At 38.4% G+C, this 15,078-nt stretch overlaps 1 protein-coding gene across 4 annotated transcripts in view; it reads left to right on the top strand.

The window, feature by feature from the left end:
- Positions 1-15,078, top strand: part of BRAF (B-Raf proto-oncogene, serine/threonine kinase) — an 89,777-nt gene that overhangs the window by 8,344 nt on the left and 66,355 nt on the right. For 3 of the 4 annotated variants that reach the window (XM_087763774.1, XM_087763777.1, XM_087763776.1), the window contains exon 2: positions 8,453-8,554. In XM_087763774.1, the coding sequence (XP_087619900.1) occupies positions 8,453-8,554 (102 nt within the window). Of the gene's footprint in view, positions 1-8,452; positions 8,555-13,606; positions 13,670-15,078 lie in introns of those variants that run through there. The other variant, XM_087763775.1, reaches the window with a different exon arrangement.

Genomic DNA, 15,078 nt, shown 5'->3' with positions numbered 1-15,078 from the left:
TGGTTGTTTTCAACATCCTACCATGGTAGCTGTTGTATCTTGGTTTGGATTTTTTTTTTTTTTTAAACCTCTCCTAACTCTACAATGAGTGGCAAGGAGCCAGTTCTGCCTTTTATATTATTTCATTTTTCATGTTGGTACTAGGGTTACTAAGGCAGCATGGTCTGCTGAGTAGAACATAGAATTCTATTTAGGAGAATGTGGTTTCTGTGGCAGTTTCTATTTGCGACTGTTTTCTGTGATTGGGAGCAAATTATTGTGTTTTACAAATTAAAAAAAAAACAAGTACATTTGCTATGTTTCAGGTTTTGAGACCTGTTTGTGATAAAAATGGGATACCTTAGTTGCTTTATTGGATCACAGATATTTCTGAACAAACAGAATATATTTGTACTTGACTAACAATTCCATCTGTCCCTTATATTTTGTAACTGGTTGGTAGAAAATGCATGCATAGTGTAGTAATAGTTTAGTGGTGGTATATTGCAAAGTGTATAACAAATTGTTTTATAGATTAATAACAAGAACTTTTAAATAGGTGCTGATTATCTTTTCTGGATAGTCTAATTAATTGTGTGCTCTGGCAAGGAGAAAGCAGAATAAGTTCTGTAGTTCAGGCGAGACTGGGTTTATTTGTTTTGTCATTTTAATTAATGTGACCCAAGCTGCGTAAGAGCTGCGCTCAACTAGCGTTTGCTTCTTATAAGCAATTATTGTAATTAGCTGGTTGGCTGCTTGCTTTCTATCACAAATAGGACTTGTCTTCAGCTTAAGGTGTGTGGAGAAATAGGCTGGTGTATGCATGATAGTCTTTTTTTAAAATTTCACTGCTGTATGGATTTAACACTTGTTGAGAGTCTGTGGTAGTTACCTCTACAGCAAAATTGTATTCTTAAATAAGTTAGGAAATCTGGATAGATTTTTTTTTTTTTTTAAAAAACCTGTGACAGTCTATGGAGAAGTTTTTAAATTCATAAATGTAAATACAGTGAATTGTACCAGAACTTTGGCGTGATCCTCAGGACTACTTTAGTACCACAGTGAACAAAAGCAACTAGTAGTAATGCAAGACAAAAGCCTCAAGGAATGTGGAATTAAAGATTTCATTAGATCAAAGAAAGCCCTGCGACTGGTGGTTAATGATTTAAATGAAGGATACAGACACCTCTTATTTTTCACACTCTGCTGTTCTACTGTGGTAGAAAACATTTGTTAACTTTCCTTTTTATAGTGCTTGGAGGCAAATTCTACTTAGCAGCAAGCAGCAAAGATGGCAGGTGATGGAAAAAGTGGGGGAATGAAAGAGAATTGAAACTTAAACATGAAGGTTGCTGCTTCATGGTAGCCTGAATCCATCTATCTGGGCTATAGAGAGGAAAGGTGACTTCTTGCACCAGCTCAGGTGGTCACTGGGTCCTTTGCCAAGCTGTTTCAGCACGCTAGACTGGCAGGAAACTAACCTTGACAAAGAGAACAATTTTCTGCTTGTTTAGCGTACTGAAATGGTTCAGCCAAAGGTTTAAGTTTTGGAGAAAGAGTAAGGAAGGGACCGAGGTAAATAGCCAAGGACAACAAGATAATTTCACTCGCCTTCTAGGTTGGTGTAAGCTGCAAGGCAGTCACTGCCTAACGCTCTTGGTGACTTTGTTCTTACAGAGAAACTGCTTTGTTATGTTGCAAGGGTAGACTTTATTGAGCTTTATCCTTTACAATTTATCATTTTATTTAAAAAAATATTTTTAAACACTTAAAAGAAGTAAGGAACACTTGAAGTCTGAATTCCTTTTGTTGAAGAGGAGACAACTTAAGAGCCAAAGGCCTGACAGACTGAAAGGCTGTTTATTCCGCTTTAAGCGTGGGGCTGAATGATGAGCAATTCAATTTGCATTTAGAATTAAACAAAGGAAAAGACATAGGTTACTCTCAGTTGCAACTGACGGTTTGCAAACAAAGGAGAGATGCAAGAACATTAAGTAAAAACTTAGTGTTAGTAATACCAGGATTTTGTGTGGTGGAAGTCCTCTGGTAAAGAAAACGGGCCTTTATTGAATGTGTTTGTCTTAGAATCACAGAGTTCATCTTCCACTTATTTTTTCAATAGTTTCTGCTGCTAACTCCTCAAGGATGATACTCTGATACTTGAGCGTTAACTTGGTCAGATGTTTCCTGGTTTTTTGGAGTAAGGAGCGAGTTGTTGGATGTTTGGTTTTGGTGGGTTTTTTTTTGCTTAACAGGAACAGTGTCACAACAGTCACAGTTGAAAACCTGCATTACTGGTATGGGGGGTTAAGAATTGGCCTTTCCTTCCTAAAAAATGTTACCTGTTAAATGGAAAGTAGTTTTAATCTTGAAGCCTTTTTAATATTTTACTAACTGCTGTGCTTACAGCAGATGCCTGCTGATCACATTACTGTATTAGCTGACCTAGTTATGATCCTAGTCATCAGACAGGATGGTACAAAAAATGTACCTCTTCTTGAGGATTTTCCTTCTTGAACATACTATTATACATCTTCACCAAGGCCATTCTTCATCAGTCTAGAAAGATATGTTCATAGGCTTTTGTGGAAAAAGATATACCAGATCCTTTTTCCTCTTGGCTGTAGTAACTTCTGTAGATATTGTGGTCCATAACTTATTTACTATTCTATGATTGTAAATTTTACCGCACTCATTCTGAACTGTCTAGCTAGCCAACAATGAAAATACACTGTCAAAGTTTGTGTCTCAGACATTGTAAAGGAGCTGTGGTAAAAACGATTCACCAACATTAATAAAAAGTTGGGGAAGATAAACTAGGAAAGGCAGCTTCAATGCTGACGTTCATATCACTTGTGTAAACTCGTACCTGAAACCTATTGCAAGCTCGTTTTCAATTCAGTAAAGTTTTTCAGCTGTTAGTATTTTTCAGACTTTTTTTAGGAAAAAGTTTAACTACACTGTTGAAAATGTGGTAAGTGTGAAGAGCCAGCAGAGAGTAGGAAAACTGCAAAAAATTAACACAGTGGATTTGCGAGTTGAGAGAAGCTTCCACTGAGAGATGGAGGAGAGCCAGCCTGAAGTATAGGAAGAAGGAAAGGACTGTCCTTCCCACTGTACTTGCATGTTCCAGCGGATGACTGCAGAAAATGAAAAGCAAGCTTTGTAAGAGGCAAGAAGAGGACTAGCATCAGTCAAGGTTGACAAGGGGGGAAAGTATCTCAGGAAAAGATACCAAAATGTGAGGAAGAGCTAACGGTGATTTTCAGCAAAGAAACTGGAAAAATGCAAACTCTGCATCTTGACATGCGAATGCTGAGGTGGGGTGCTGAGTTATTAACCCCATTCATATGTCCCCATGCCTCTCTCTCACTCTAACGCTTCACTTCCATGTTAGTTGAGACATTAGTTCAGCTAAGAACGATCTCATACACAACAGCTTTCTAAAGCATTTTCTGACAAAGTGGATCGTAGCTCAGTGGACCAAACAATTGAATTGATTCTGTAGGAAAGAAGCCTTAAGGGACTGATTAGTATAGTATTGGATAAGTATTGATGATTTTGTCCTCCGTATAAAACAGTTTCCAAATCAAATGCTTATTATGTATAATATTAATAATTATTTATTTTTTTAAAATTACCTAGTTGGTTCTATCAAAGTATTTTCCATCATCCCCAAGTGTGATAATCCAGATGCAAGACATACTGTGCCTGGACAAATAATGGCTTTTTTTTTTTTCTTTAAAGAATAGATTTGACCTCTCAGGTGTCTTCTACCAAATGTGAATCACAGAGCTTAGAGCTGGGATGTACTGCAAGATTTTGAGTACTGATGCCAGGTGCAAAAAGTATAAAAGACAGTTTGCTTTCTGCTGTCTCAAGCACTGTATATTTTGATAAGCAGCAAAGGATGCAAAAATAACTTTGTGGCTTACAGCCTCGCATGTGTGGAGCTATAGTCTTTTCTGAATAGAATAGATTTAGGCTTCTGCTGTATCTGACTTACCTCTGGGTTGAAATAGGTCCTCATCTTTATTACATTGCAAGGGAGTGCTTATTTGCAAAATTAATGCACAGTTATCCACAATAGGCAGATACAAGTTGATGTATTTCAGTGTATCTATCTGGAATATTTCCAGTCTTCTGGCTGCCTGTGTCCATGTTAGCCTGCGTCAGCTTCCTTGTGTCAGCAGCACTAAAAGGAGAATCAAATCTAATCTGGTGTGATAGAGAATAACCTTAACCTAATGCCACCAGATAGGACAGAAAAATTTATTTGAGGGTTTTTTTGGAAAAATTATAAGGTTATCCAAGCTGTAAAGGATTCATTACGTTTTGGTGGAACTACAGTGAAACAGTGTGTCTCAAATAACCATGCTGCTTCCTGTGGGAAGGGACTGGACTTGCATGCGGACAGTACCAGGTGCATTGCAGATTTACTTCAGAGTACATTAAGATTTCTAGCAACTGTCTCTTAGGCTGGCATCGATTTTTGTATTTCTACAAGATACTTGGCTGTTGTGGTTTTATGGTTTCCTACAGGTGTGGAGTTTCATAAGTGTAGTGGAGCGCTCATAAGAGTAAAAAAAAAAAATAGATCTTTCTTAATGACCAGCAGGCTTCTGCAGTTTTCTTTTGCTTCTAGAGAAAGTGTGGATAAAGGGATTACTGTGAGATCTCGAGGAAGGCATGGTATTAGTGCGTATGCATTTAGCTTGAAAAACTTGGGTTTATTCTGTTGTCTAGGAACAAGCTCTTTGGTCCAGAACTGATTGCTAAAAGGATTCTACATTTCATGTTTTTGCTGTCTCTGTTGTTAGGTAGTTCTTTGCTGCTGTCCTGGAACGTATGTGCTTATGGAGAATGAGACACTAAAATCCTAGGCAAAATCCTTTTGTATAGTTAAGTTTTATTTGGACAGCTGAAAGAAACCCATACATCTGTGAGTGCTTCTGAACTCGGGAGATTTAATTCTTAAGAACCTAGTGTTTCAGTTTTTTCCACAGAGATGATGGGGATATCTCTTGGCTCAAAGTCTGTAAGGCTGGGCTGGTGCATATGATGCAAACTTAGCTGAGATGAGTTATCTGAACAAGCAAGTCTGTGAGGAGAAAAGACAGGCTGAAGTTGCTGGTTCTGCTGGCTGTATAAGTGCAACAGGTAGGGTGCATTTTTTTGTGAGGTGGAAGCTGAGAGTGCTGTGGTGTGCAGAAGCAGATGTTTTTGGGTCGCATGAGGTCACTTGCACAGAGCACCAGTTCCGAATTCCAATTAGGAAAAGGCTCAAGTTCCTTCAATTGAATTGAAGTAGTCATAGATCCTGCGTACTAGGATGCAGTACACTTGCACAGGGGTTGATTATCAAGGAGTTAGCTAGGTGAGGGATACTCTGGACCACAAAAAACTGTGTATAAGCATATTCACTGATATGGGAAGCCAGAAGGTAAGTTTTCTATACGTAAAACAAGTAGGAGTTGCCACTTAAAGGGAAATGGCAAAACTTGGAAATTTGCCATGGCGTACGTGTTCTTGTGCGTGCTTGATTAGGGAAAGAATATGCTAGTCAATACTAGATTTGTGAAAGTTTTTTCAGCTTGTCAGAAGACTTTTGATGAATATGGCACACGAAATAGGTTTTTCGTTTCTGTGAGCAACAAGTAATGACTTGTTGCTATGGTTGACTTTGATAAATTTCCTTCTGCCTTCAGCGTACTTTTAACTGTGTGAATAGCCTTTCTAAGATGATAGAAATCCATATTAACTTCGCCTGTAAGATTCACTTGGGAAAGGCTCTTGGTTTAGTGCACAGATATATAGTAGGTAATTCAGGGCACCGTTTTCAGCTCCTCTGAGCAATGTCGTCTTCCACTAGACTTCAATGTCAGCTTCTTCAAGTGAAGATAGTTTTGCAATAGCCTGGCAGCTGGCAGTAAGTTTCAAAATTTTTTATTTTCTTCATTAGTCACTCAGGTTTTGCTCTTGTCTCCTAAATAACGTACTTCTGTTGTGCATATTGCTGTTGCTCAGTTATATTTGTTATTCTATATCTTTATTGTACGAGAAGAGAGAAGCAAGGTTGTGGTTATGGCACAAAATAGAAAACATATGAGCAAGGAAGTTATTAATTATAAATCTTCAAAAAAAGTATTTGGAAACTCATCTGACAGGGGTTCATTCTACTCGGCAGTGGTGAGGCCCCACCTGGAGTGCTGTGTCCAGTTCTGGGCTCCCCAGTACAAGAGAGACATAGACATACTGGAGAGAGTACAGTGAAGGGCCACAAAGATGACTAAGGGTCGGTGAAAGGAAGATGGAGCCAGGCTCTTTTCAGTGGTGCCCAGTGACAGGACCAGAGGCAATGGGCACAAACCGAAACAGGGGAGGTTCCTTCTGAACATCAGGAAGCACTTTTTTACTGTGAGGGTGATGGAGCGCTGGCACAGGTTGCGCAGGGAGGCTGTGGAGTCTCCATCCTTGGAGATATTCAAAAGCCATCTGGACGTGGTCCTGGGCAGCCTGCTTGAACAGGGGTTTGGACTAGATGAACTCCAGAGGTCCCTTCCAACCTCAACCCTTCTGCGATTCTGGGTTACTTTGTCAGTGAAGCATCTTCTCCTCCTCACCTCCCCCATTGCCAGGCATTTAAGTATAGGAAATTGTTGATATTGTTGTGGTATAGTACATGTTGAGAAAAACTTTTTGGTGGGTAAAATTGCCAGAATGACCAAATAAGAGAAGTTTCATTAAGTGCTAATGAAACCTGTTTCTGAAGGTAATCCTGAGGTAATTCCTTAGTTTGCCAAGAGTTTTCTGTATACACGCCCAGGTTAACAGCAGGTTACCAGTTACACAGTAACTAAACATCCTAAACTCCTATATTGAACAGGTTAATTGAAATAGTGTTGATTCAAGCTTATTCTTGTCACCAACCATACAACTAGCTCTCTCCATCTTGGGAAAAACTAGCAAAATACAGAAATCCTTCTCTTTGCTGCTGGTTGGCAGCCCTAGCTTCAACGTGATAAATTGATTGCAAGTTGAGAAGCAAGCTGACTGCCACAATCGCCTCAAGGGAATTTACATACAGAAGACTTGAATAGCACACTCTGTTTGGTGTCCCCTCACTCCCCTCACTCTTTGTAGTTTGAGTTGCTTGTTGCAAGCTATTTTTGTTTGACTGTAGCTTCTTGATGAAATCTCTGTTCTGATACCTGTTCTAAAACTTGGGCTAGAAGTGAATCGATTATTAGTTTAAATTAGGAAATTGCTGGCAAATAACTGGTGTCTAGAATTAGAAGGGGTAAATAAGGTGGTGTGAAAAATGTGAGTTCTGTATTTTAGAGTTTGTTTCTTTGTGAACATCTCAAGTTACGTAGTAAAACTTGCTTTGATCCGACTTGGATTGGATCCTATTATTGGTGCCTGCTTTAGAATGTGAAGTTATTTGCATCTTCTTTTTAAAGAGGTAGGTTGTCACAGTTTGTAAATCCAGACCTGGTCTTGAGGCTGTAGTCTATGAAATAGATAAGAGTTAAACTGAAAAAGGTAACAGGAATTTTTAAAATCCCTGTGGAAGAAGCACTGTGTATATTATCTTAATTTCTTCTATCCTGGGTCTAACAACTCTGACGTAATCATTTTTTCCTGATAAATAGTCTGAATAACAGTACCTATGAAGAAGAGATTCTCCTTTTCCTCCCTCTTTCCCCGCTATAAATTTCTGACTTTGGTTGGACTAAAGTAGCTTCTTAAATCAGTGTAGCAGTGTTGCTTTAAATGTTTAGGTTTGTGCTTCACTGCCTTTTTAGGTATAAATTAGGATTTATAATACTGTTCACCTACAGTAGTCTCAAAGTCCTAAAATTGACTCTTTCAAGATGTTATGAAGAATGAGTAACAACCTGAGTTGTTTCATAGTACAGTGCCATAAGTTTTCTCTGCGCGCTAGAGGTAGGTGTCTTTTTCAGATCCTGGCCAAGGTCTGTAAGAAAACTTGCAGGGTAGACGGAGTATAGAAATCAGGGTATAGAAGGTGCTCTTTAAGATCAAGACATCCTGTTCCCATGCAAATAGAACACTAGGTCTAGGTTTTGTTTACACAGATTACTTAAGCTTTGATAGAAGAACTCCTTCACTGAACTTTGTAGTACTGTAGAAATTGGGTTGCAAAGCCTTGCAAGGAAAATACTTAATATGGTTTTGATAAACATGAAAAATAAACTGTTCTTAAAAATTGTTTATTCAATGGTTCCTGAATTTTAAAATCAAATGTTACTTTTCTCTGTTTATCTCAGAAGCAAGCTGTGCCTTACTGACAGTGGATGAACGGGATAGCTTTGTTCACTCTTTTACTGATAATTAAAATACTTTTATTATGGACTTCTGTTATTAAATATCAAGAAAATGTAATTTGTTTTAGGACAGATTCTCTAGGCTCCTTTTGATTATAAAAATTTTTAATTTTCTGTTTTAGGTGTGGAATATCAAACAGATGATTAAATTAACACAAGAACATATAGAGGCACTGCTAGACAAATTTGGAGGCGAGCATAACCCACCATCTATATATTTAGAGGTAAGTTTACATTCAAACGAATGTGGTTGGATTAATGGTGTGTTATGTTAATCTTTCATGAAGCATCTTATGTTAAAGCTGAGAATAACTGTAGTAAAGGAGAATATTCTCTTTGTATATTACAAACTTAACTCTTTCCCTGGAGATAGAAAGGAACTATATGGGATTCCTGATATGCATCAGTAGGGGAAGATCAGTGACATAGTCTAGTAGTTATGTTGGTGCAATTGAAATACAAGGCATTTTTTTTAGATGCTGGGGTCAGGGGAAGATTGTGTGTGTATAATAGAAAAAGGCATGCTCTGTTGTTAAAAGCAAGTACATACACATACACATGAAAACATCTTATAAGACTAACATTGCCTTTAAAGCAGTTGACTTAACTTTTTTCTCTTTGAAAAATAATCGTGTAGAATCCAAAAAATGGTATTAGTAGAAGGGAACTTCTTAAATACATAAAATTGTACAGTGGAGTAATATTTTTTAAGCTGTGTTTAATTTGTAAACTAACTACAAATCAAGTTGCTGTATTCTTTCAACTCCAGATTCATAAAGTTGTGTTGATGTAGGACCACTAAGAACATAAAAAAGGACTGCATGCATAAGTTACCTCTGTTAGGAATTGAATGCGTATCACTTGCTCCAAACCCTGCCCTTTTCTTGATTCTCTCAAGTATTGAAATAACTGGAGGTCAACCAGGCTTCTTTTGTAGTCTTTTTAATTGTAATTACTGCCTAAAGGCACTGGGTAATTACAAGTAAAGATCTCATTATTTGAGGCACTTCCAGCTTTTATCTTAATATGTCAGAGCAGGGTACTAGGTTGATTATACAAATGTTGACATAACATCCTTAACAATTAAGGTCAAATGAGGCCCTCTATAGTTACTTTATCTATTACTAATGTGAAATGGGAGTATTGAATGAGTACTAGTCACTATTTTAACCACTCAATGGTATATAAACACGCCTCTGTTTTCACATGAACAGGTTCATTCCATATGTCTGGATTTAATATTGCCACATGTATGTTGGTTTCATTAGATTGTCTATCAAATTGCGATAATAACGAGCTTAATCTGTACTAAGTCTGGATTTCAGGTAGTGAAATTGTTAGTTCATTACATCCATTTGTCACTTGCTTGTATCTAAATTAAAACTGAGATCCCTACACTGGAAGCTGTTTGATTATTCTGTAATTCCTTGCTAGGGAGGAGGGCATTTGCAGTTGTAAATATGTACTAGGAAATGATTACAATAGTGTGAAGAGTACAGTAAGTCTGAAATAGTTGATGACTACAAACCATGAAGCTTAAAGTAGATTTGCAAGTTTGATGGTCCCATGTGCTGCTGAGATGAAACTGCAACTCTGGCTCGTCGACATGGTAGGGAAGCCCTGCAAGGTGAAGCAGGGTGTTCCTCTGCTGCAGTGAGTTCTGCTGGATCGTGAAGCGGGTCTTGTAACAAGTAGTGCTGGTACGAACTAGGGCACGGTAAGCCATTGGGAGGAAGCTCTCCCATGAGACAGCGAGTCCCGTGAAAAGAGCCCACTGTCATTGAAACAAAAAGCCTTGCTTTTCCCAGCTCTTTGCTGTGTGGTTCCTCTGCTTCCTTTGTTCAGGTACTTGCAGTACCAGTAGTGGCTAAACCACTTCCAATCACTAACCTGGAAGGAAAATATTCTGGTTTTGTTGGGTTAGTTTGCCATCCAGTTAGTAGATTGAACTTGGTCGTGATGGAGTCCAGTGAGCCCCAAAGCTGTGGTTAAGGTTAGGGAAGGGCTTGCAGCTGTGAGCCAAGAACCTAGAAAATGGGGTGGGAGAGGAGTTTCTCTTTGGATCGTCATTAGCTTAGATTAGATCATCTGCAGATGGATTGATTGATGTGAATAGGATTAAATGTTGCAAACCTGTCACTTATTTAGTGTGGAAATTTCCTGTGGTAGAGCTAAAGTGTGAGAGGAAGAAAAAGAAGAAATATATTACAGATTACCTGATACAGTCAGAAGCAAGATTACTGTCTACCCTTGACTGTTCATTTCAGCCCAGCAGCAGTTGTCTGGTGCATCCTTTCTGTGCATTTCCCACCTTTTTGGCTGCTTTTGCCTTGGTCAAGAACAGGGATTGCTTTCTATCGTCAGAATTTACTTTGCAGCAATTTATCTGAATCTAATCTGTCACTGCTAGAGCTAATGTTTTGACATTCTGTATTCTTCCACCTTGTCAGAAAAAGGGCCAGAACAACCCTGGTTGCAGCATGAAAGGACAAAGCTCTATGTAAAAAGCTCTGAACATAGTGTGATAATGTGTGGAAGAACACGTTTGCTTCTATCAAATGCGGAACTAAGAAAATACAATACTTTTTATATGAATAAAAAGAACAGGAGAGTATGTAGAATACATGTGGGTAGCTTAAGTGGTTCAATAGGTAACTTATCTGTCTGACATCTATTAGAAATGGCAAACTCCCTATGTACAGAGCCGCTGTGCGATATTGGGCCTGTTGCTCAGTTCCATACCTGGGCATCATCACTGACTTCTATGCATGACCCCTCTTCGTCCCAAGCTGTCACATCTAGGCTATGTCTAGGTCTTGACGCTGTGGCCTGTGTGCTGTCTCCAAAGTGCTCGAACAGGAAGGTAATGTAACTTATACTCTGTCCGTACTGCCCTGACTTTTATATTTTGATTGTTTTGCTGAAGTCTCATTTCTGGCTGTAAAGTGCAATATTGCCCTGCTTTTACCCAGAATCTGCATGGGTAATTTTGCTACCCTGTTACTTGGACTGCATCACCCTTCCCTTTGTTTCCTTCCACTGCTCTGATTTCTTTGCATCTTCCATAAAATGTGAGCTACTCCTAAGGACTTCCATAGATTGTGCTTGTTGACCATCTCTTGAGTGCTATCAGCAAGCATGTTGTCTGCTTCTCTTAGCAGAAGTTGGAATTAGCCAAAGCTAATTGCTAGATAAGTACTTGCAAATGAGCACTTTTGGTTTCACCCATATTGCCTTTCGCTGTTGTAAACATCTAGGTTGTTATTGTAATGCTTTCTGCAAAACCATGGCTTTTTGTATACCTATAAAAAGCTTGACAGCTATCCATCCATCTTCTGATGTGTAGAGTTTCAGTACAGTAGGATTTGTTTGGTTCTTTTGTACTCCTGTCTGGCTTGATATCCTTCGTTTCTTAGGAATCTTACCAACTGCTCACGTTCACAGAACTTAGATCACACCGTACGCTGGCTCCTGGCATGTGTTGGAGCTGCCTCTGTAGACCTGTCAAGGAAAGTTGTGGTTGAACCTGGAGACAAAATTGCATTTCGATTAAAAGTGGAAAGGAAGGGGTTGGGGGAACGGAAACACATATAGGAAAGCTGAAGAATTGTACAAGAAAATGAAATCTGAAAATTGAGCATGCAAAGGATATAGTGAAATTATTTGTGCATTAAATATAAAACATACACCTCATTTAAAAATAAAAAGGAATTTACGCCTTAGTTACAGTTGCTCAAGAAAATAGAAGCTAACAAGCTTTTGTTTCTGTGCTCATCTGAGAGGAAGAAGACAAAACTTTTTTCTTTGTGGCAGACTTTTATTTTTTTAAGTCGGGGGGGAGTTCCATGCATTTTACATCAGAAGAACTTTAAAACTGACAGCTGTTGTCGCAGCCATCATTTCAGGATTCATCAATTGACTATGAAAGAGGAATGGATTTCTTGAAATATTGGAAGTGATTGACCTGTACTATTGAATTCAGCATATATTTAATTATTCCTGCAAGAGGGGGTGCTCGGATTCAGGGGTATCTCCTTGCCTTGATCCATCACTCCTCAGTGACAGTCTTAAAAAGGTGGCTGTAGGGCCTGCAAGCCTGGGCGGGCTGCTTCGTGTGCAGCTGCCTAGAAGTGGAAAACGTAGCGTGAAGCTGGAGGGCAGTGGGTAGCTTGTCTCCCTCCTCTCAGGGCAGGAAAGTAGGGGTTGAGGAGAGAGACCAGAGCTGCAGAGAGTCTTCTGAGTGTGTGTGTAAGGTATGGGGGTAGGAAACAAAAGGAACAGAAGAAAGAAAAGAACATTTGTCATTAACCACACAATTTTCTTCTAATTGTTATAATTAGTAATAGCTTCGGGAATCTTATCAATGTTCTCTAATATGATTACAAGAAAAACTTTTCTGTTTGTTCTGGCTGGAAGAAATAATAAATGTAGTAAACAATGGCTGTATTAAAATCTAAAAATGGCTTGTAGCTAAAATTCTTTCTTAGGTAATCCTAGTTCTTAACTTCTTCATCCCCTGTCTGTGAGCATGCATCTCAGATCTAACAGACCTCTAGAAATCACTGTCAAATATTTGAAATAACTGCTTGACTCAGTAGATGTAGAAATATCACTAATAGCATTTTTCTTTTCTTCTGGAAAAGAGGCTGCAAGAACTCCTTGGTAGGTTTTGCCACACTTTTTTTGGAAGTGTTCTGTATCACAGCAGCTGAAAACATCAATGATTTTTTGTCTTCCCACATAATTTTGTAGTGCATTATATCTGTCCTTGAATTGCTGTTTCCCAAAATACACAGTTTGTGATTCACTGTGGAAAAACCCTTTTCTTAAGGGTTTGTCTAAGCATTGTAAATATTGGAAATCTTTACTGCAAAGAGGTCTAATATTATGATACTGGGAAAAGCTGGTATTCAGTTAGCAAAAATGGTTAAAATATGCACTTGCATATTCTATAATGGGGATTGTAATTATTTTTTTTTTATCTCTACCAACAAAGTACTTATGAAACGGAAAACCTAAGTTAGGGAAAGGAGAATAAAGATCTGTGCATTTCAACTTAACATTGGCAACAAATGCTGTTTACAAACTGAAATGGGTTGTACAGATCTAGACTGGCCAAAAGCAGTCAGCTCAAACTTAGAAAGGAGAGATCGTGCTTAAATGACTTAATCAGATTTGTTAGCCTTTGTAGACTCTTAATGACTGTTCAGGGAGGCCTTACCTATTTAAACTTCCAAAATGCATTGTGTGTCCTTCTTGCCTCGTAGTTATGTGAGCAACATTACCTACGAACACTTCATCTGTGAGAACTTAATTGAACAGTATTAGCCCATTCACATGTAAGTAGTTCATGTGGTGTGAAGTTGCATCCTCGACCTGTAGGTTACTTCAGTTAACAGTACAAGAGTAAGCTGCCTGCTTTCTTTTTTTTTTTTTGTTTTTTATTCAGACTCCACACAAAATAAAACAGTATACAAATGCATAGATAGAATGACATTGGTATCAAAATAAGTTTTAAAACTCAGTCAGCTTTCTAGTATTGTCTTAAGGAATTAGCCTCTCTTCTACTCCTGCTCTTGGAAGCAATTTGAAATGATAATCATGGGGGTAGAGGTATGCTTGTCCCCAGCTACTGTGATTTCCACACACCCCCCCCCCAGCTTTCTCTTTTCCTGGGCTATTAAACGTATTTTATTCAGAGGGCTTGCTGTTGCCATTTTTGAGAGTTTGGCTGTTGGATTTTGGGAGAGTATTTCATTCCTTATTCCTTTATATCTGAAGAATCCATGCAGGAGGTCAAATTAATTAATTAAAGAAGATTACCTCTGCTGATCTGAAGTATGCTTATTGCAACAGCAGGTAGATACAGTCTGAAGTGGATCTTAGTGCTGAACCTCAGGTTGTTTCTGACTGTTTGTGAGATTCCAGGAAAATGCTAACTCTGGGTACAGGCACTGGGAAACGTGGCAGTTCTCTGGGGAAATTCAGATTAATTTTTACCAGGCTACTAACAGATGCTGATCAAATATGTTGGACCAAAACTGGAGTGTCTAAAGTTAGGCTAAGTACAGATTTAGGAGTCTTACTAAATGAAGAAATCCTGACGTACGTTACTGTCTATCTTCAGCTCCCATTTAACTTAGTGGGATTTGCATTTGATCAACAGTTTAAAAGGTCAAACATCTTTTAAATAGAAACACAATCTCAGTTTCAAAGACCAGGAAACTGTAGTTGAGGCTTTTAAGAGTCTTGCAGTGTGTGGATATTATCTGAAATTGATTGAGTAAGGGAGAGAGCATGGTAAAACCAGTTGGTCTGCTTGAGTTTAGACTGAGTTTCTAACCAGATATGGTAGGGGGTAGGGAGAAGGAGAAACCATATTTTGCTACTTGGTTTTGTCCCAGATTAATTTTTTAAAACATATTTAACTTGTTGCTTTTTGTTTCCTTAAATGTTATTACTAGAATGTATAGCCTGGTTATGGCCCAAGAAAGCAAATTTCAAATATAATATAAATGATACGTAATACAAAAATATGCGTATTTTTGAGAAAATCCCATGTCATCATCTTGTCAGCAGAACTCTGTTGGCACATCTGTGTAACATCATGCAAATTCCTTTGACTTCTGAGGTTTGTTTTTATTTTGTCAATAGGTTGCAACATTTAAGAAGTAATTTTTGTCTGCTGCTCCTGAGTGAGCAGCAGTTGTATTATGGCATGTGTATACATCGTATATAAATATGCCAA

The sequence above is a fragment of the Nipponia nippon genome, unplaced genomic scaffold (genome assembly GCF_047370975.1).
Source record: "Nipponia nippon isolate SJK-2023a ecotype South Korea unplaced genomic scaffold, ASM4737097v1 scaffold_3, whole genome shotgun sequence".
Taxonomy (NCBI): Eukaryota; Metazoa; Chordata; class Aves; order Pelecaniformes; family Threskiornithidae; genus Nipponia; species Nipponia nippon.
The sequence above is the reverse complement of the archived record's forward strand: the minus strand, read 5'-3'. Positions and strand labels throughout refer to the sequence as shown.